Genomic DNA, 21177 nt, shown 5'->3' with positions numbered 1-21177 from the left:
TGTCAAGAGTTAAAATGCTTATATTACATATTATACATGACATGTATATGTAATCAAGCACTGTTAACAATAATAATCATTAACATATAGTAATGATTAACCCTGAACCAATGTAGTGATAATGACAGATATCACTACAGTTAGGTTTAGAGAGGAGAGTATATAAACCCCTCCTCTCTCAGCCTTCAGATATTTTCCCCCAAGCAATTCATTACACACCTCTTTTAAAGAACCCTTTGAAGTTCAATTGAAGTAAAAAATCAAGAGTCTTATAATAATAAGACTAGTGATTCACTTCATATCTTTAAAGCAGCTTCCTGACTAAAAGATCAAGTAATCTCTTTCTTCATCTTCTGGATCCTCTACTTCCCCTGAGTAGATCATTTCTAGGTTAGTGACCTTCCAATTAACTTCATGTTAGTTACCTCTTGAACAACTGCAGGTTAGTGACCTATATCAACTCACAGGTTAGTGCACCTATTGAACAACTGCAGGTTAGTGAACTATATCAACTCACAGGTTGGTGTACCTTCTGAACAACCGTAAGTTGGTGACTTTAGAACAACCAGACTAGTGACCTATACCTCACTCTTTAATCTGTTACTATAAAGATTAAAGTGCAGCCTTGGATCCAGCTCCTTATCCTATCATAACCAATAATTATAATTCTTACCTCCTTTTAAGGAGTCATCTAACTTTAGTCTGTCTGGGTTTATCCAAACGGACTATTCATCCTATTCTTCCCTGTGATTTCTCTTATTTTGTATTGTAATACTGCATATTGAAATAAATAATAATTTAATAGATTATTACCAACACCTCATTTCACTCCTTAGTGAGCATAGATCACTCTCAAAGATTACCCCACCCTCACAAAATTCCCCTTTGCCAAAACATTTTGAGAAAGCAAGGCAGGCAACAACTTTAGCGGGGAGACACACAGGGACAAGCGACGGGGAACCAAGACACTGAATGGTTATTCCAGTGGTATGGAAAAATTCATAGAATTTAAACAGAAAATATCTGGCACTTTTGATGAGGACCAGCCTATTTCTGACAAAGACATATATGATTCTGGGCAGGTGAATCAAAAGTTGAGATAGAGAACGGGCTGAAAAGAACAATCTCATCAGTCACAATCAAGAAATACCTAGATGGTATAGCATGGAGTATGGTCAGACATACAAAGAGGCCATCAGCAGATAACAAGGTAGTGGCAGTAGTATTGAGAGCAACTAAACAGAAGAAAGAAGAAAAACAATTAGTCATGAATAAGCAACCAATGATGATTTAGCAATTTTATCAACTATTCAAAGAAACCTACAGAAAAACAGACAAGCTAAATGTAGTAGGTTCAGTGGCCCTTATCATGTTTTGGGGAATGACCAGACTTGGCAAATTGTTACAAAGTAAACCTGAAGAAGGTGCACTGCTACTTCTACGCAGGCACGTCAAACTTGGAGAACATGATGGAAAGAAATTTGCAAAACTTTATCTATGGAAAGAAAAAACAGCTAAGGCTGAAGAAATACAAGTTATACACTGACAACAACAGTTTAACGTCTTGGACCCTGTAGCTTCTCTAGAGAGAGTGCTATTAGCAAACAAAAACACAGATAGAGACAACCTAATCTTCTGCACACCAGCAGCAAACACCTTCAAAGCTTTAACAAAACCCAGGTTCCTAAAGCAGGGGAAATTTGGGGGAAAGCAGGTTTAAACACATGGTCGGGCCACTCATTCAGAGTAGGCAGAGCATCAATGACAATCAGATATAATTTGGGTACCCCGATGAAGCCAATTGCAAAACAAGGAAGATGGCAGTTGTCAGCTTACCTGTGTTACCTGAAAGCATACTCCAAGGAAGAAAAAGTTGAGACAATAAGATTTCTAGAGACAATAGATGAAAGAAAAGAGATCGGTTAGTTACAGGATAGTAGAAATGTATACATAAAGGCCCGCATGATCAGCAATTGAGTTTCATAACTGAACAAAAATCAATTGAATAGGAACAAACCTTAAATGAGGACCCGGTCAGGGCTTTGTTGTGATGGGTGAAGGGTGGGTGGGATCAAAGGCGTGAGGCCGGCCAAGGGTGCGGTTCACAAGAACCAACTCAAAGGAAGGGCTCCGCCACTCCGCCATCACGGTCTCTCTGACATACAAGTAAGAGAGATCCTAATGGGTGCAGGATTCTTTCAAGAAGATGGAACCCATCTTACTCAACCCACTAGAAGCCCCATAGCTAATTGAGGAGTGGGTGTACCAAATTCTTATATCACTGTACGGTTTAAAACAATTACCAAGGCAGTGGAACATCAAGTCACACAAAAATCTTCTTTCAATTGAATTTGCATGTTCTTCTCATGATCCATCCATCCATTCCAGAAAAATGAAGATGGAGAAATTGAATCAATGTTAGTTACTCATGCTGATGACATAGCTGTGACAGGAACAAATGAAGAAATTGATGATTTCAGGACTTTAATTAAAAATTGCTTTGAAGTTTCTTCTGATAAACCTCTCTCACATTGCTTATCTTTAAATATCTCAAAAGTTAAGGATCATAAGGTTACGGTTGATCAAACTCATTATATTTCTAATTTACAAAACATCAAATTATCAAATTCAGAAAATGATGAAACTTACAAGACTTTAGTTCCGTCAAGTGAAGAAGATGAAGCATCAGAATATCTGTATTCAAGTTGGATAGGAGGCCTGTTGTGGGTTGCCCAGTGCACTTGGCCTGATTTAGCGTTTGTAGTGAATAGATTATCTTGGTTCTTGAAGAAACTGTCAAATACTCATTGGAATTCTGCTCTGTGTGTTTCAGGATATTTATGTAAGACTCAAGATTCAAAATTAAATTTAGGAGGTACTGATTTAGATACAACAGCATACATATTCAGATGCAGATTGGGCTGAAGATCATCATGAAAGAAGATCAACAACGGGGTACGTGTTTATGTTAGGAAATGGCCTGATTTCATGGAGATCTAGAAAACAAAGGACAACATCTTTATCAAGCACTGAATTTGAATACATGGCTATGAGTGATTCATGCAGGGAAGTGCAGTGGTTGGCATCTTTATTCAATGAATCAAACATTTCAAGTAGGAAGGTTATTAAATCATGTGTAGATAATGAAAGCGCTGAAGCACTTGCTCAAAATCCATCACATCATTCACGCGCAAAACATATTCATACAAGGTATCATTTTGTACATCAATGTGTGGAAAAAGGAATAGTTAAGTTGGTACATGTTTCATCATCAAAAATGTTAGCAGATATGTTTACAAAAGGGTTATCTAAAATATTACTAATGATGCATAGATTATCTTTGAGTGTTCTTTAATCTTGTTATTAGCACGGGGGGTGTTATGAATGTCAATCATGTGATTGTAGTTGTTGTTACATCATAGGTTGTCTGCTAGTTATATTTATACTGACAGTTTGTGTGTTGTTTGGATTGGTTCTCTTCTTCTTTACCTTTCCAATATTGTCTAACACTTTCTCTCAGTCGTGAATCCATCTTATCACATATGACTGCCTGCAATCAATTCTGTGGAACTCCAGAGTGTTCAAAGTTCAAGTTATCATCAATCAAGTAGAAGCAGCTCAAAGTGATGATGAAGTTTCTCAAACCTCTAAGTGATGCTACTGAACAACTCTGTGCAACCATGTACCCCACAATCAACAGCATAATTCCAATCTCTTTTGTTGTGATTAATAAATTACACGTAGTATGTTTGTAATTTTTCTCACACCTTTAAAGTCTGATACCATTACAAGTTATGCTGATTGAATTGGTACACATCACAAAACCTCAGGTATGTCACACATAGCATGTGATTAAGCTTATCCTAGTGGCTAATGATATAATTGAGAATCTCCAAACCTACCTCCATGTTGCCTTGAAGAAACCAGGTCCAGTTTGTTCAACTGTTCTGGACCTTTGTATCAAATTAAAGTTTTATTAAACTCACTTGGATTGGTCAGAAAGGGGATTACCTGTTACCTCTTGGAGCCGCTTAAGCACAAAGATAATGTCACCCTTGTGTACTGGAAGGAACTTACCCTGCCCTGTCTATCATACCTTGCCATTCCAGCTACCAGCTACCCCTTCCAAGGACAGCTTTTCCAAAGGTTGTGCTATCCTTCAAAATTCAAGATCAAAACCCAACCCTGATCCTGTTGAGCAACTTTTCTATGTTAAGCAATAGAACTGTGCCTTTGTTCTGGTCTATTTTGATGCACTGATTGTTGAGAAATTATATTTACAAAACCTATTTGTCAATATGAAACAGAAAACCATAAAATTGAACTACTCAGCTCAACTCTGTCTGCTACCTCCCACCTGTCTCCCCCCTGACTTTTCATGTGCACCCAAAATGCAGGGACTGTACAGGATTGGCTCTAGTACTACTCCCAAATCCTACCCCCACAATTTCATGCAAGACATTTTCTCCCAAACTCATCCCAAATACCACCCTTGCATGGGTGTGAGACTGCCCAGAATTATGTGGGCGGGGAGGCCTCTTAGTGATATTGTTCTAAAACCAATCAAATTTAAAAAACCCCAAGTAAAGTAACTTATCAATTTCTCTTCAAGATCATTTTTTCTAAAATCAACAAATCAAGGATCATATCAGTTTTGAATTCCAAAATCTACAAGAATGATCACAGCCAAGAAGTTGATAGTTACACCTATCACCAAATATCAATTCTTTAGATAGTTCCAATGACAAAAACCCATATCACAGTCCCATTCATCACATTTCAAAGACTGTTCCTTACTTGGCAAATAATCAGTAACAACAATTGTTGAAGTTTGATCCAGATCTTCTTGATTTGAATAAGGCTAAAAACTTTTCATGATCTTCAAAAATGAAGGTAGAAGGGTGAAGAAGCAGGCTAGGTGTAGAAGCTCAGTGAAAGGTGATCTGGATCAGTGAGTCTGGCAATCCAGATTTCTGCCCAGTATGACATACCCAACTAAAGGTTTTAACTTTTGAAACTTTGTTGAAAAAAATTCATCTCATTTTTCAAAAATCAGGCAAGACTCAAGACAAACATCAAGCTTCAAGCAAACATCATCTAGATTACATTGCATTACATAACCACTTTCATCCCCTTTTGTCTTTGTCTTTTTTCTTTTTTCTGTTTCTTCAAATCATTTACAAATAAAAGAAATTTTTTTATATATATTCTTGTAAAGTGAAACAAACAAACAAACACACAGAAAAAAAAGTAGAACCAACGAAAGACAAAGATTATAATAATATAAAATGTCCATAGAAGAAGTAAGAAATATATACTGGGGTAATGTAATTTTTTATCAATCAATGAACTAATCTAATAACTAATCTAACTAATCTAACTAATCTAACTCGAACATAAATCTAGAAGCTTTATAGATCAAACAGAAACCAAACGATTTTTTTTTCTAAAAAAAGAAACCCAAAAAAAAGAAAATTTCACAATCAAAATCCTCTGTTCCTTCACCATCCTCTTTCATCCCTCACCATCCTCTTTCATCCCTCACCATCCCTCACCATCCTACCATCCAATCCCAATCCCAATCCGAATCCGAATCCGAATCCGAATCCCAAACCCCCCAAAGACCTCATTTCCCAACCTTTTTATTCTTCTCAATCTCAATCAATTCATCCAATCTCTTAATAGTAAACTTCATCTCAGGTCGATCAATAGGATTCTGATTCCAAAGTAATTCAATCAGATTCACAATCTCATCTCCCCAATGTCTTCTCATTCCTGCTGTAGATGGTCTTAATTGTCTTTGTCCTACGTCTTGATAAATCGCATGTTCATCTAAAAAATAATCACATCTCTTCAATTTTCTGGTTGTTGTTTTTTGGGTGAGGGGTTGTAGAGATTTAAACTTACTTTGTCCTTCGAATGGGTACCGTTTAATCGGTTGATGCCATTGTAACATTTCCCATAAAACTAATCCAGCAGAATAAACATCTACTTTTTCATTCTAATCTCAAAAGAAAATCAATTTTCTCATCAAAATCTCAAAAAAAAAACGTTTTTTTGTTGATAAAAAAATACATGAGAAAACAAAAAAAGACTTACATAACGTGGATGAGCAACCCATAATTCGGGTGCTTGCCAATTAACTGTTCCAACCAAAGATTTCACCATAGACCTAGTCGAATTCTTAATCCTAGCTAAACCCTAAAGAAAGAAAAAACAGAAAACCAAACAAACAATCAAAAGTCAAAAAAGAAAAGTCAAGACAAAAACTTCTAAAAGACACTCACAAAATCATTTAATTTAGCCACCCCTCTAGACGTAATCAACACATTACTAGACTTCAAATCTCGATGAATAATCACCGGATCTCTAGAATGAAGGTAATCCAATCCTTTCGAAAGATCCTTCATGATCCCCAAGATCTTCAATAAACCAGGTGAAGGAATCGATCGAATATAATCAAACAAATCTCCATTCGTACAAATCTCACTAACAATCATCATCGGTACATTCCTTGGATCTTCCGGTACAGACACTCCGATGAACCGTACAATATTCTCGTGTCTTAAATCTCGTAAGATTCTTAATTCTTTTAAATCCATCTCGGTTAAATGTCCTCTGATATCGGCTATCGCTACTTGTACTCTTTTATAAATTCCTTTATAGACATCTTTAAATCCTCCACTTCCTATCATTTCTAATTTCTTTAATTGATCGGATTGGATTTCTTTATCTTGTAAATTTAATGATTCTAAATCTAATAATTCACCTATCTCATCTTTTTTCGTATGTGGATTTAATCTGGATGCTTTCTTAGACTTCACTGGATTTGGTGTGGGGTTTAAGGATCCAATCAAACTTGAACTTTCACTTAATTCATCTTTTTCTGAATTCGTTGCTTCTTCTTCAGATTCTTCTTCTTCTATTTCGATTTCTGCTTCTGCTTCTGATGATGATGATGATTGAACTTGTTGATTTCCTTGTGATCCAATCACTGATTCATCATTATCAGCTTCACCTTCAGAAGAAGGATAAATATCTGAACTTTGTGAAAATCCATCATTCTCATTCGTATTCCTCTATTAAATCCATTTCGAATTTTCCAAAAATCAAAATCAAAAGATCAACTTTTCAATCTCTCAAAACTCAATCCCAATCTCGAAACAAAGAAATCCCTTACCCATTTCAAAAGATGTTGTACAAGTTCCTTCTTAGTTCCATCTACCTCCAACTCTCGCTCTTCACATAGTTTCACCAAGTTATCTCTTTTCAACCGCAATAGCCTTTTAGAAGTAGCCTCAGCCAAGTTTACTTCTTCCTCTGTATATCGATATTCAAAATCAAACCGTCAATTCGAAATGTATGGTCAGCCATTGATTCAAACACGCACCTTGTTCTTCCTCCTCCTCCTCTTCCTGTTCCTCTTCCTGTTCCTCTTCCTGTTCCTGTTCCTCTTCATTCTCATCATCATCCTCGACCTCAATCTCTTCCCCCGATCCTTCTGCTCGATCTTCCTCTTCCTCTTCCTGTTCAATCTCAGATTCATTCTCCAATTCATCATCAGCCGATCCATCTTCTTCTGTTTCCCTACCCGAACTCCTCCCACAAATCTTCTTATCCCCAAAATCTTTTCGTATCACTTTTCCATTCCTTAATTTCCTTGCACTTCTAGGTGAAGTGTTGGGATCCACCGGTTCAGAAAGATCATGTGATTTACTCTTAGATCGGGTTAATCTACCGATAATCGGTTTCGTAGGGTTTGAATGATTAGAATGAGTTGAAGTTTGAGTGGTGGTGGCACGTGTTCGATGTCCAATGGGTGTGGCATGAGGATCTCCGAATTTCACTTTCCGATTCGATTCTCGTTTTCGAGAATCACTACAATCTGATGATTCAACTACTCCATCTCGTTCTGAATGTTCATCAGATTTACGTTTCAATACCACATGTCTTGGACCAGATCGACTACTTCTAGTATTCGGATTGGTTGTCATCAAACAGTGTGGTAAGCTCTTGGTCCGTGTCATTTGACGAGGTGATCGTGAATGACTAGGTCCTGCTTGATGACTGATGGTCCTGACTGATTGTCTTCGAGTGATATCTGGGATAAGAGCTTCAGTCGAATCCGATTTGGCGGAACTTGAAGCAGCCTTCCTTGCTGAAGAACGCTGCATGATTGTGAAAGGTAACATTTTTTTGGAATGGAAGGATAGATTGGATGGTTAGTTTTCTGTTGATCAATTGGGTGAGAGAATGATGTTGAAGATAGGTGAGTAGGATGGAAAAAGCAAAGGAATCAAATCCAATGGGCGAGAAGCTGGATCAAGCGATGACTGTAGATCCCATTCAGGACAAAAGATCAAATGAAGATCTGAATAGACGATAAAAGGAACCTTATCCTTTAGATTTGATCCAAATCCCAAGCTGAAAGGGAAAAAGGGAGAAAGGGAGAAAAGGTATAAAAGTATAAAAGGAAAGTGGCAAAAGGGAAGAGAAGAAAGGAAGACTGACAGCATCTAGAATAAGTGAGATGAGAGATTCTTTTGTAAGACCATCAAGATCGACTGAATGGTTGGATGTGGTTGTGGTCAAAGAAGATGAAAGAAGATTAGTTAAAACCAATAAATGATTCCGTTTAAGTCTCGAAAGTTGAGTTTTGGTAGCCAGATTTAAATAGAATTGATCATCTTGTTGTTGATAAGAAGAAGAATCGGCTGGTTCAAGACTAGAAGGAGGTTGAGAACTTGTTTGAGGTTTTGAACGTAAGTGATTCGAACGGATTGATGGATGATGTGGTAGTGAATGATGTTGTTGATGTTGATGATGATGATGATTTTCATTGGGTGATCTTCTTTTGCGTTTTCTATTTGAAAGTTGTAGAGTTTTTGAAGAATGATTAGGATCGATGTTAGTAGAATGATTGGTGGTTGAGAATGAATCACAAATCTGATCGAGTTGGATTGGAATTGAATTGAATTTTGAATTTAAACAATGATGATTGTTAGGTGGAAGAGGTGAAAGTACTCTAGAAGTTGAAGGTTTGTTGAGATTGATGTTAGATTGATGATTGGTTGATTTGTGATTGGTTAAACGACGGTTGATTCGATGCTGACGACGATTTAAGATGAGATCATTGTGAGTTGAAGAATGGTCTGAAGATTGATCTGAATCTGAGCAAGTGTGATGATGTTGATGTTGATGATGTTGATGAATTGAAGTAGATTGAGTTTTTAATTTTTTGTTTGAATGTCGATTTGAATGAGAGTGATTGAGTAAGTTCATGATGAATGGTTTGATGGATTGGTTGAGAATGAGAATGAGAATCGATTCTTGAAGAAATCAAAACCAAATCAAGTAATCAATCAAATCAAAATCAAAAAACCAATTCAGGGTCAACAAGGTCAAGAGTCAGACTACAATACCAGATGCCAATCAAGTCAAGTGAAGTATTGAGTTTGGTAGAATATACATACATACATACTTAGTCTGAGTCTCTGAGTCTTAATCAATTCTACACTCAGAGCATCCGCACTCGTGCGGTAAGTCGGGTGCGGTAAGGTTAAATTTACCGCAAACGCGGGGTCTTTTCCACACCGGTGAAAAATTAGCCCCGCGGTAGTTAATTTTCGGTCATTTTGCGTTAGCGAATCGGTAAATTTACCAATTGGCTAACGCATGCGGTATCACACATCACGACTTGTTCCCGGCAACTCGACTCCAAAAACAAAACTCAACCAGACCTCCAACACCAAAGTCAACAACCAATATCTCCTTTTCACCACTCACACACGATGAATTCCAAGCCTTACAGTTGCATGAATCAACTCGAGAACGTTCGACACCGATTGATGTCTTCAATTGAAATAAGTCAATCAACCATCTTGAACTCGACTCCAAACCATTCAGATGAAAATGAAAGATGTCTAGATTCATATAGCTATGTAGAGGTCAATATTTAAGAAAATCAACATTAAAAGACCAATCATTGGAGGACTTTTAGGATCAAGTGATACAAATTAAAAATTGAAGTTTGGATTTTTATTTCCTAGTTTTAAATTCTTTAAATCTTTTACAAGATCATTATGTGTATTCAGACTCATTAAAAGCTTTCTCGATGTAGTAAAGCCTTTGTTTTTTAATTGGAATTCATGTATTAAGATCTGAACAAACTCATGTTAAATTTGTAATTTTAAATTAAGATCTATCGATCGAGTAGATGAACAGGATGATATCGGGTCTTCATGTGTAGATGGAGTATTAGTATCTTAGTGCAAAGAAGAGAACAGTGCCTCTATCACATGAAAACTGGCCATGAAAGCAGGTGATGTGTACTCAAAAAATTAAAACTTTACCTTACTGCACGACCGGTGCGGAGTACATGCACTATCTGTAAAGTTATAAAAGTTATAGCGCTGCTAATGCAAACGAGTGCGAAATTTGGTTGAGTTAAGTAACTTTTTACTTAATGTTGTGTTTGTTACCGCACGTGACCAAATTAACAACCGCAAACGAGTGCGGATGCTCTCACATACCACCACTTACCATCAAACCTCTTCAATCCATCCATCAAGAAGAACAGATACCATACTCAAAGAATCGAATCCCATTTACAAAACTAGTTCATTTTAAAATAATCTACTTCATCAATCAAACATCTTCAAAAGTTCTTCAAACAGATCTTCTAAAATCGGTCATCAATATCTCATCATAGATTTCTACAAATCTACTTCTTCAACAAACAAACAAATCTAAACCTGGTGTTCATAATCATAGAAAAAATTAATATACCGTCTTTCCATAAAAGCTTGTCCCAAAAAAATTAAGAGGGACAGTGTTATTTGTAAAGGTAAAAGTCGATCCAGCAGATCTCGAGTAAGCCAGGTCATACCTGACCTGGCTAAACACCCCAACCCGAGACTAAGTCTCTGCCCCGTCCCATCTGGAAGTCTAGATCCGGTTTTCTATCTTCCCACCTTGACTATCCGGTAAACAGCTTTCGATATCGATACCATCCAGGGATTCAGGTGTGAGTGCTACTCTACTCGGTTACTAGAAACCGAGTCCAAGGCACTCCCCGTGAGTACCGATGGTTGCTAAAATCGATTGAGTTATGTACTCTTTCGGTTTTCGCGCCAACTGACACTCAATCGCAGGGCACTCATAATGAACTCGCCGACGAGTACCGGCTTGAGATTCTACTCACTCTGGTGAAGTACTTGGATGGGAGTGTACTTCAAAGTGAGTAGAATCTCAAAGCCACCGAGTGAAATTACTCCATATTCATGAGTAATCTCACCTAAGTAGGCTTGAGGACAAAGTGATCAAGTCACATCAAAACCGGCGGAAAATTTATTGGCTTTGATTTATATAAACAAAGCAAGAGCATAAAGAACAAGGGGATATTTCATTTATGTTTGTTCAATAACATAAGACATGTACGTGAATAGTAGTGAGAATACAACCAAATAATGTATTCATTTCAAGACGCAATGTAAAGAAGAGACACAGTAAGATTGAATTATGAAGGAGTTCCCTAATTGGTTTCCATGACATCAAAGCACTCCTGATAATGAGTGAGCCAGTGCCTAACTAGCACAAGGTGGCAAATGACATCAGTGTTGAGGCGACCCCTGGAGGGTACGGTGATGTTGCCCGATATCGAAAAAACACGTTCGACGGAGGCGGCAGCGGCAGCGATGGTGAGATGCTCAAGGGCAATTTCAGCCAAAACCGGTAGGGCACCGGTCTTAGCCATTCGCTGAATAAGGGTACATTGTCAGCCACTGTTGGAAAAAAAGTAAGGGGATCAAAAAAAACCCACCGTCCAAAACTGTCCGATGGTCTCGTTGGCAAAAACAGGATGCTTTCCAGAGAAATACTGGTCAATCTCGTCCAGTTCGTCCACAGAGGTGCTGGTTGAGGAATTAGATGTCGATCCCAAAAGCGAGTAGATGTCCTTGAGGGTCTTGACAGCAGGCTTTGGCTTCTTGGTCTTCGCACTGCTAGAGCCGGAAGGATCAGGTGGGCTAGATTCGGTGGACTCGGGTTTCCTCAAATCGTATTCATCTCGAAGGCATTGCTTTGCTGTGACTTCAACGGCGAGCAGGGCTGAATCGCGGCGGAACGGAATGTCCCGATGTTCCGGTTCGAGGAGAGTTGAGATCAAGGTTTGATGGTTCTGTTCTTCACGAGTGAGATACTTGACCAACTTCTCCTCAGCACGTTTGCTAGCAAGTCCCCAGAGTCCTGGAACTTGCTCATGCTTCTGAAGGACTTTTTGAAGTGCCCACAGTACCGGGAGCACACTTTGCTTCGTCGGTTGGTCGGATTGGAATATCTGAGTAGCCGATTCAAACATGTCTAAAATCGGGCACATGTATTTGACAGTCGCCCAATCGGTTTTTGATATCGCAAGTTTGGCTCTTTTGGGGTCGGCCGTATAAAGCTCGAGAGACTTTCTCAGCTTGAGAGATCGCTTAACCTGCAGGATAACAAAGTCAAGACACATGATTAACCCAAAGAAATGATACAAAGAAGAACACTAAGAGAAAGTGAACTGACAACGTAGTAAAAATAGTTCCAGCGGGTGGTTGGGCAGCTAAGAGGGAGGAGAGGAGGATCACCAACACTATCCCGGATTTTAATGAAGGCTTCCAATTCTTGAGGACTTTTCCAGATGTGCGTATCCAACGCCCGGAATCGGCTAACGATGGTGGTCTTCTTCCGGCGCTCAGCAACATGCACAGTGGGTGATTCTTGGGTTTCCTGAGTATCAAACATGTCGTCCAAAGTCACTTGAGTTAAATCTACATCAGCATCATTGGTCTCAATCGTTCCTCCGTGAACAACCGGCGAAGCATCTTCCATGTTGGTGTCAGTCTCAGGCGCCGGGCTGGATGGCGAGTCATCGTGAGGGTCCTCATCGGTCCAGGGGAGTTCGTCGGGTTCGAAAGGATAACGAGTTTCAGCTAGTCCAGAGGTTTCAAAGGCTTCCACGTCTGCCTCAGTCAGTTCACCAATCCCTTCAAGAAAGTCTTTTGCTACCAAGTTGATCACGTGGCAAAGACACCCATGAAAACGATGTTAGTGTGGCCAATGAACAGTCTTTCGCGCGTATTGGTCCGATAAAAGGCGGGCCATTGCTCGGTTGGACGAAGCGTTATCAGCAGTCATCGCGAAGTGGTTACGGACCCCCATGTGCTCCAGGGCATCCCAATAAACCTTCGTCAGATTTTCGGCGGTGTGTTTTCCCTCCAATTTCTGAAGAAATCAAAAGGAGCGTCAACACACGTTTTAAATGAGAGATTAGATAAAAATGGCTCACCTTGAAAGCTAGCAGTCGGCGACAGAACTGTCCCTCGGCGTTGAAAAAGAAACTGTTGATGGCTAGGTAGGTGTGAGAGAAATCGGGGCTTGTCCAACAATCAGTCGCCGTTGATACCACACCGGGGACTTGAGCTATCTCTTCCATGAGCTTTTGCTCCAGATCTTTGAATAAGGATTCGGCGTCCGCTTTGATCCCCATGCGACCAGGCCAATAAAACGAAGGGCTAATCGCATGCAGGGCAGACTGCATCAAGTCACCCTCGAAGATGGAAAACGGAAGATTTTTGCTGATTACCGCGCCAATCAGCAAAGACCTAAGCTCTTTCTTACGAGCAGCAGCGATGACAGGGTCCTCTTCGGGTGGGATGCTACCCGGTGCGCGACGGAACCAAGCTGAGGGCAATCCAGGGCAAATGCGGCGATGTTTGTGAAGGTTTGAGTTTGGTCGACCAACAATGGAACACTCCGTACTGAATTGACCAACACCAAAAGTCAGTGATTGGAACAATGTTATATATGTAACAGAAGAGAAGAAAATCCTTTACGTACGGACAGTGTAAGCAGGGGTACACCATGGTATCACCTTTGCCAGTTTCTTGGTGAGGTCGTGGTTCCTAAGCAAGAGCAAAGCTAGAATTAGTTCCCACCATCCAAAACATAGGCATAACCGCCCAAACATTGAACGCTAGCTGGACTCACATCGAAGTAAAGATACACGTCCGAACGGTGTCTGTTGGCACGCAACACGTTCTTGCCGGCGAATTCGTTTTCATCGGGTTCGTCTTGTATCACGTATGACTTAGGTCCCCAAGATTTGGCCTGACCAGGAGTTCCAGAGCCACTACCAGGACGACTAGAGGTTTGAGCCGGACGAGGATTTGATGCAACTCGAGGTGTAGAGGCCACACGGGGTGAGTTGTTGACTCCGACCAATGTGGTTTGGGTAGTGCGACAAGCGTAGGGTGTGCCTTTGGGAGGAGGTTGAGCAGGGAACCTAGGCATGATGTGACAAAGGAAGTCGGTAGGTCTTCGAAAGAAATGTAGGAAGGGAAGGTGACCAAAAAACAGAAAGCAGAAAGACAATAATGATTAGCCTTGAAAAACCTGAGGCTACTCAATGATGACCTTTTTAAAACACTTTTAAAAAGAAAAACCTCACCGGTTGTCAAATTTCCACTCGAGGGCTCCGAGATCCTTCATGATATCGGAGTTGACCCACGTGAGCGCCGGTAGCCAGATCTCAAGGTGGCCCATTTCCAATCGTGCCAGATCAAACGTGAAGTTGAAGCCACAACGGAATTGGTGCTGTTGGGTCTATATTTCAATTGAAAGACTTTGGAATTAAGAAATCCAGATCGATTAGGGAGATGGAGGCTTGAATAATGGGGAGGTGGAGTTGGGATATTAGATAACAAAGATGTTGAAATGGGATATCCTAGTCCACCTTGTTTGGGTGAGGTACTCATCCAAACAAGGTGCGTGCTGGAAGTGGGATAGTGTGAGTCCGAGGGCTCATGGGAGGCAGGGCACTTGAGTATGTGTTACTCATACATACGGTCATGTGAGTTATACAGTTCCGCTGTACAACTCAGTCAGGGACCACTGAATACTGGGTACTCAGCAACGGGGACCAAGCCCCTTGTAAATGGGTACGAGTTGAGTGGACTCATACCCACACGTGAATCCCTGATACCATCCTATCCTTTCCTTTCCTTCGACCTCAGCAACCTTTTCTTTTGATTTTGATTCCTTTATCAGATCCTTTAATCAATGCCGTATGTAAAATACGATCCGGCAATCAAGGTGGCAGCAGTTCACATGCTGTTAGATGGAGCAACTGACGACGAAGTACGGGATACATTACACGAGCCAATGCACTCAAAATCATTGCGAAGATGGACCGAACTGTACCACGACACTCACGCAGTTATTCGAGATCCTCACCTCTACAATCACCGTGGACAACCTCGTGTCTATGGACCTGCTGACCGCGAGTTCATCGAGGAGCTGGTCCGTACCGACTCAACTCTGTTCTTGGACAAAATCCGTGATCAGGTTTACGACCAAGGGGGTGTGTGGGCTTCATTATCAACCCTTCAAGTTGAACTTCATCATCGATTGAAAATCACCCTTAAGAAAGCAAATGTTCGACATTCAAAACGCTCTGGATTTGCACGACAGAAATTCCTGGATGAACTTAGTCAATTTCCAGCCGAGTATCTTGTTTTCACAGGTAAGATCTCTGAAACTTAAAAATTCACTTAACCTCAATCTATACTGACTGATGATTGAATTTATATCACAGATGAAAGTGCAATTTGTGAAAGAGACCTTTTAAGATTCAATGCACGATCGCCTAAGGGTACACAGGCCTTTCGTACTGTCCGTAACATGTCAGCCAAACGATACTCTCTCCTTCCAGCCATTGGTGTCAAAGGGGTCCTGGCTGTTAAAGTGAAAGAGGGTAACATAAAGCGATTAGACTTTGAAAAATTTTTGAAATACAGATTGGTTAGTTTTTTTCTCCATCGTAACTGTACAAGCATTGATGATTGACCTCAATCGTCTTATATGAACTCAAGCTACCTCGTATGCAGCCCTATCCAGCGCCAAACAGTGTTCTAATTCTGGACAACGCCCAGATTCATCACGGTGGGCGCATTGAAAAGTTGTGTCGAGATGCTGGTAAGTCACTCGTTCTTGATGTTATGCTTGATCTATGTTAGATTTAACTGAAACCTTTCATCTTTTGGTTTCAGGTGTTATGCTCAGGTACCTACCTCCATACTGCCCAGATCTCAACCCAATTGAGACTGGTTTCAGCGTCTTGAAGAGTTCTTTTCGGCGTACTCAATCATTGCAACATGTAGGTGATATTAAGATCGAGTTGATTGATCGAACTTGTGATATTTTTATCTATGAGTTGTTAAAGCCTTTATATTCATACTGTGGTTACGAAGAGGTGGGCTTGTAACAAAACTCTTTATCATGTTATACAAACTTACTCTACATTTTAAGGCACTTTATCTACAATCAATGTTGATGACTAATTTATGGCAGCATTGTGAACAAATTTTATTTCAAATTGAAACATCAGCCAAAGTGTATATAAATTATTTTCTTTAAATGAATAAGTAAGATACAGATATCTTTGATAGTATAAATATTACAAATTCTTGATTGAATATTACAAATTCTTGATTGAATATTACAAATTCTTGATTGAATATTACAAATTCTTGATTGAATAAGTAAGACGAAGAATTTTTGAATAGTGAAGATGTTACAAATCATCAATTGAGTAAGTGAGATATGGGGTAAAGTAAATATAAGCTGTACATTCATTGAATGAATAAGTTTGATTCAATAAGCAAGATGGAGGCTTTTTGAATAATGAAATTGTTACAAATTATTGATTGAGTAAGTATGATATGAATAAACTGAATATAAGTGCTACAATTTATGAATGAATGATCAAGACAAAGACTTTACAAATAATGAAAATGTGACAAATTCTTGATGGAGTAAGTAAGATATGGATAAAGTAGAATAAAGTATCTTGATTGAGTAAGTTCATGACATCTTTGATAATGAACAAGTGGAGACAGTACTCAATACGGTTTGTGCCAGTTCAAATTGAGTATGCCATGACGGGCCTCAAACATCTTTTGCTCAAGCCACTGTTTTCTATTTTCTACAGGAACCTCATGATACTGTTCTGCTTTCAATGATTCTCGCAGTATTTGATGAGCAAGTGTGTAATCGGCAGGCGAAAATAGCCACTCAGGACCATAGTTTTGGACATTGGCAAGAGCACCCTTGAGAAAGAAGAAGTGCCTGTGTGACTCGGCTTGTTGTTTGGAACGCCAGACTGCCATGTTGGCCTGGTTCCAACGGTTCAAGTCTTTTTGTTCACGTATGTCCTCTCGCTTCCATCGAAGTCGCTGGCTGGACGTTGATTTCTTGCAATTCCGATTCAAAGGAAGAAAAACGTATGTGTTGAAGTCAGGAAGCTCATCTTTCATACAATACAAAGGAAAAAAGCAAATGTCAATAAGAGTTTAGCAAATGAGAATACAAGTTTAGACAAAGCCATACCATTGTCCATATAGAACGTTTTGTATCGCTTGGGATGCACCCAAGGAATCTTGCCACCAGGAATAGGGCTGCGGCAAGGTTTTCGAGGTCCTGCAGCGAAAGACAAGTTGGATTGACTCTTGTACATCTTGAATCCAAGCTTGGCCTTTCTTTCAGGTTGCTTTCGAAGTCGATTTTGATTTTGAGCCATCCTGGGTAAATTGGACCAGTTGATGTGAATAGCAACTTTTTTGATCTCTATAGAAAGCTTTCTATAGCTCATCAAAGACATGTTCAATAAAGTTATGGTCCATCATCACATCATCTAGGATGAATGAGGCAGATGAGGCAGTATGGATTCAATCCGATCACTTTTGTGTCCTGTGAAAGACAACTTGAATCTGATCAATGATTCAATCAAACTCGTTCTGGGATCTGGAGAACCTCGCAAGTACAGACTATTACTGTGCAATTAGAGATTTAATAATGTCAAGTTGCATTTAAAATAGTAGTCACAAACACAACTTTATAAGGATAAGGATACAAGAGGCAATTCTTGGATACATTGTGATATTGTTATGATGGTTATTTTGAACCGAGTTTAGAAAGCAAAGAACTACAAATTAATAATGATACTGGTTTGTAAAATCACTTATTTTACCTGCTCATCGTTTAATTTTTTGGAGAAAGCCTTGACATTCATGTACAAACGTGCTATAGTACCTGTACTCAGATTAAGCTGTGTCAAATCTTGATGAGGCAGAAATTCTTGATCAAATAGACTATATTCATCTATCCCGGCACCAGCCAGACGTTCCTTGATTGATCCATCAAGATCTGGGATATTACAAAAACTTAGATAGTCGGACATCGGAGCCTTCAAAGTAGGCCCACTAATTGAGCTAAGTGGATCCGAGGTTGGTTGTCCAATTGGACCAAATACTTCTTTGATCATCAAGGCCATGTCGCGGAGGCTTGAGTTGCTACCAGGACCAGGCTTATTACGATTCATTTGTTGATCAGAACGGCTCAGCCATTGAATGCCAGATGCCTTGGGTGGTATATCGATAGTGACCACCTTTGATCCAGTGGCATCGCATGCAAGCTGGGTATTGGAAGGTATTAGAAAATGTTTCAAAATTGTATTCATCAGAAGAGAAACTCACCTTCTCTGTGGCCCAGAGTCTAGACATCCCGGTTGTGATGTAAAAGAATCGATCTGTGTTTGTTGGGTCCACAAAAACTGGAACTGACGTGCTGTAATGTGATTTGATGGGGTGGCGCTTGTAGATTAGATCAGCGACTATCTTGACTGCGTCAGTGTCGGTATCACCTCCAGTACTTCCACTGGACTACATGGAACAAACCCACAGTTGTTTTTCATCAGAATCGATCAAGATGAAGTTAAAGATATGAAACTTACATTAGAAATCTCGTCGCTGGTCAACTCCACCTGTCCCTCATCATCGAGCGCCATTTCTTCTGGTGTCAGATTGTTGTTACCAGGTGTTTTTTTTGGCTGCTTTGCAGCTACACGATTGTTTCGACGGGTGATCTTCGCAGCCTGCAGTAAGAGAGACTCATTCTTGAACAGACAAAGAATCAGCAAATCGGATTATGATAAGCACTCAAGAGAGTCATATCAATCACCTTCCTTTTCTTTTTTTGCTCCACAGCAGGATTTTGCATCACAAGATTGATACCACAGACCTTGTCTTTAGATACCTTACATACATCCAGCCATTCCTTCCAAGCCTCATCACTAGTAATGAAAACGATTTGACCTCCAGTTTTTGGGTAAAGTTTGCTAGTCGAAATGTAAACATGCCACTTCAAATTTCCCAATTCGCCTTCCCCTTTGTCAGCGGCACGTAGAAGAGTGACCGCCAGCAATTCATGTTTATTGATTTCAGAAAGGATATGAAGCTTGGCTGCTTTGAATGACAGTGCGGTGTCTCCAGTAATCGTCACTTTGAGGTTGTTGGTTGGCTTAGGGGATTCGAAAGACTGTCCACTCCCTTGCTTCCCAGGTTTAACCTTGGGAAACCAGATTGTGTAATCAATCAAGGCTTCGATGCCAGTCTCAATCAAAGACACGGCACCGACCTATGATAACATTGGGATAGAATCAAAGATGGTCAGTGTCTCTGCCAAACCCGCAAGTGATACTGACTGTGAGTGTATAACTTACATTGGGAGCTTCGTTCATGGCTATGGTTTTGAGCGGTGTTTGGGGGCCGAGTGAGCAGTCAAGATGTTATAAGAAGATCATGTTCGGGTCAGTATCGTTGTGTTCCGGGCGATCGATTAAAAAGGAAAGTGGACAGTGCGATTAGATAACAGAGAGGTTGAAGTAGGTACGGTGGGATGGGCTTGAATCCTATCAATCCCCATCCCAAAACCATCAGGTTAACCGTGAGCTGGGGAGGTAGCGCCTGAATCCTATCAGTGCGCCCCTGAGTTCCCCAGCTTGAGGGATAGATTGGATAGGAGAGAGAAGAAAAACGATGGATGGATAGTGAAAGAAAAGATGCCTTTACTTGCCTGTGGTGAAAAGAAAACAGTCGATGAGGTGGAGGGAGGGGATGAATCGAGATTGAGAGCAGATGGCAAGCTATTTACCGGATAGCCAAGATGGAACCCAGGTCTGGTCCCTTAGCACCGACCCGATCTAGATCTCGAGACGGGCCGGGGTACGACTCGGGCTGGGGTGTTTAGCTAGGTCAGGTTGGACCTGGCTTATCGAAGATCAGCGCGATTACCTTTTAAATTTACAAATAACACCACGGGAATGATTAAGTTCAAAACCCGATTGAGCGAAGTTGCGGTGTCCGAGTCCGCAACTTTGCTCAATCGCCAATCTGGTTCACATCTCGTTCACATCTCGTTCACAGGTTTCCCTTGAGCTGTACTCTCCCTTGTACACGATCAAATTTCAATTTGTCCGTACCGAGCTCCTTTCTTTGTTGATCAATCATCTGGATCACAACCAAAGGTCATATTTTCCATCACACCTTCCACCAATTCCCTGTCCGTATCTCAAAAGGTCCACCAACTTCATTGTTGTTTAGCATCAGCGGTGAGCGACCTAAAGAACGGTGTCGGGACAATGCTTCTTGCAGCGTGACAAAAGCACTGCAATGAAACCTGGAAAGTAATACCAGGATACATAGTAGCAAGGAGGATGCCTGATGACTCGCAAGGGATTCTATGTATGTACTACATATGACCACGTGTCGAGAATAGAATGAGTTTGGTGTAGCAGAGGATAGCTCGAGGGAAACCTGTGAACGAGATGTGAACGAGATGCGAACGAAATCCGTGATTGAGCAAAGTTGCGGACTCGGACACCGCAACTTCGCTCAATCGGGTTTTGAACTTAATCATTCCCGCGGTGTAACACTGTCCCTCTTAATTTTTTGGGACAAGCTTTTATGGAAAGACGGTACATAAATAGTTTCACTCTAAATGATAGTTTCTCTGAATTGGAAGTCAACAAGTTCAGATCAAAATAACATATATATAGACTTACTCTTACTTACTACGGAGGTTTTCAGAGGTTTTCACTTGAAAAGGTAATCCAAATCTATAGATGGTAAATAAAAAACAAAAAAAGTTTCACTCAAAATCCATCATCACTTTTTCCATAAGAGAATGCGGGACACGAGAATGTCATGGAGGTCCAATTTCAACTCCAAAGGCAATGACTTTCAATGAGTTACCCTGAACAGTAACTTGAGGACGTGGATAGCTCCGATGGGCCATAACCCGAAA

At 40.2% G+C, this 21177-nt stretch overlaps 5 protein-coding genes across 5 annotated transcripts; all 5 read right to left on the bottom strand.

Moving 5' to 3' along the window:
* Nucleotides 1-5083: 5083 nt before the first annotated feature.
* On the bottom strand, nt 5084-6762 carry MELLADRAFT_77023 (uncharacterized protein; the record flags this gene model as incomplete). Its single annotated transcript, XM_007406726.1, has 4 exons — nt 5084-5832; nt 5908-6001; nt 6100-6201; nt 6288-6762. The coding sequence occupies 4 exons, from the start codon at nt 6693-6695 to the stop codon at nt 5627-5629; spliced, it is 810 nt and encodes a 269-aa protein (XP_007406788.1).
* Nucleotides 6763-7123: 361 nt separating this feature from the next.
* On the bottom strand, nt 7124-8192 carry MELLADRAFT_60821 (uncharacterized protein; the record flags this gene model as incomplete). The annotated part of the gene is made up of 2 exons (XM_007406725.1): nt 7124-7320; nt 7391-8192. 2 exons carry the CDS (start codon nt 8190-8192, stop codon nt 7124-7126), a joined length of 999 nt encoding a protein of 332 aa, XP_007406787.1.
* Nucleotides 8193-13962: 5770 nt separating this feature from the next.
* Nucleotides 13963-14580, bottom strand: MELLADRAFT_95197 (uncharacterized protein; the record flags this gene model as incomplete). Its single annotated transcript, XM_007406724.1, has 2 exons — nt 13963-14353; nt 14486-14580. 2 exons carry the CDS (start codon nt 14578-14580, stop codon nt 13963-13965), a joined length of 486 nt encoding a protein of 161 aa, XP_007406786.1.
* Nucleotides 14581-16937: 2357 nt separating this feature from the next.
* MELLADRAFT_60820 (uncharacterized protein) lies at nt 16938-17695 on the bottom strand (the record flags this gene model as incomplete). The annotated part of the gene is made up of 2 exons (XM_007406723.1): nt 16938-17344; nt 17425-17695. 2 exons carry the CDS (start codon nt 17693-17695, stop codon nt 16938-16940), a joined length of 678 nt encoding a protein of 225 aa, XP_007406785.1.
* Nucleotides 17696-18055: 360 nt separating this feature from the next.
* On the bottom strand, nt 18056-19612 carry MELLADRAFT_95196 (uncharacterized protein; the record flags this gene model as incomplete). The annotated part of the gene is made up of 5 exons (XM_007406722.1): nt 18056-18508; nt 18570-18755; nt 18827-18982; nt 19054-19509; nt 19595-19612. The coding sequence occupies 5 exons, from the start codon at nt 19610-19612 to the stop codon at nt 18056-18058; spliced, it is 1269 nt and encodes a 422-aa protein (XP_007406784.1).
* Nucleotides 19613-21177: the final 1565 nt, after the last annotated feature.

This window comes from Melampsora larici-populina (assembly GCF_000204055.1).
Source record: "Melampsora larici-populina 98AG31 unplaced genomic scaffold MELLAscaffold_7, whole genome shotgun sequence".
NCBI classification, from domain to species: domain Eukaryota; kingdom Fungi; phylum Basidiomycota; class Pucciniomycetes; order Pucciniales; family Melampsoraceae; genus Melampsora; species Melampsora laricis-populina.
The sequence above is the reverse complement of the archived record's forward strand: the minus strand, read 5'-3'. Positions and strand labels throughout refer to the sequence as shown.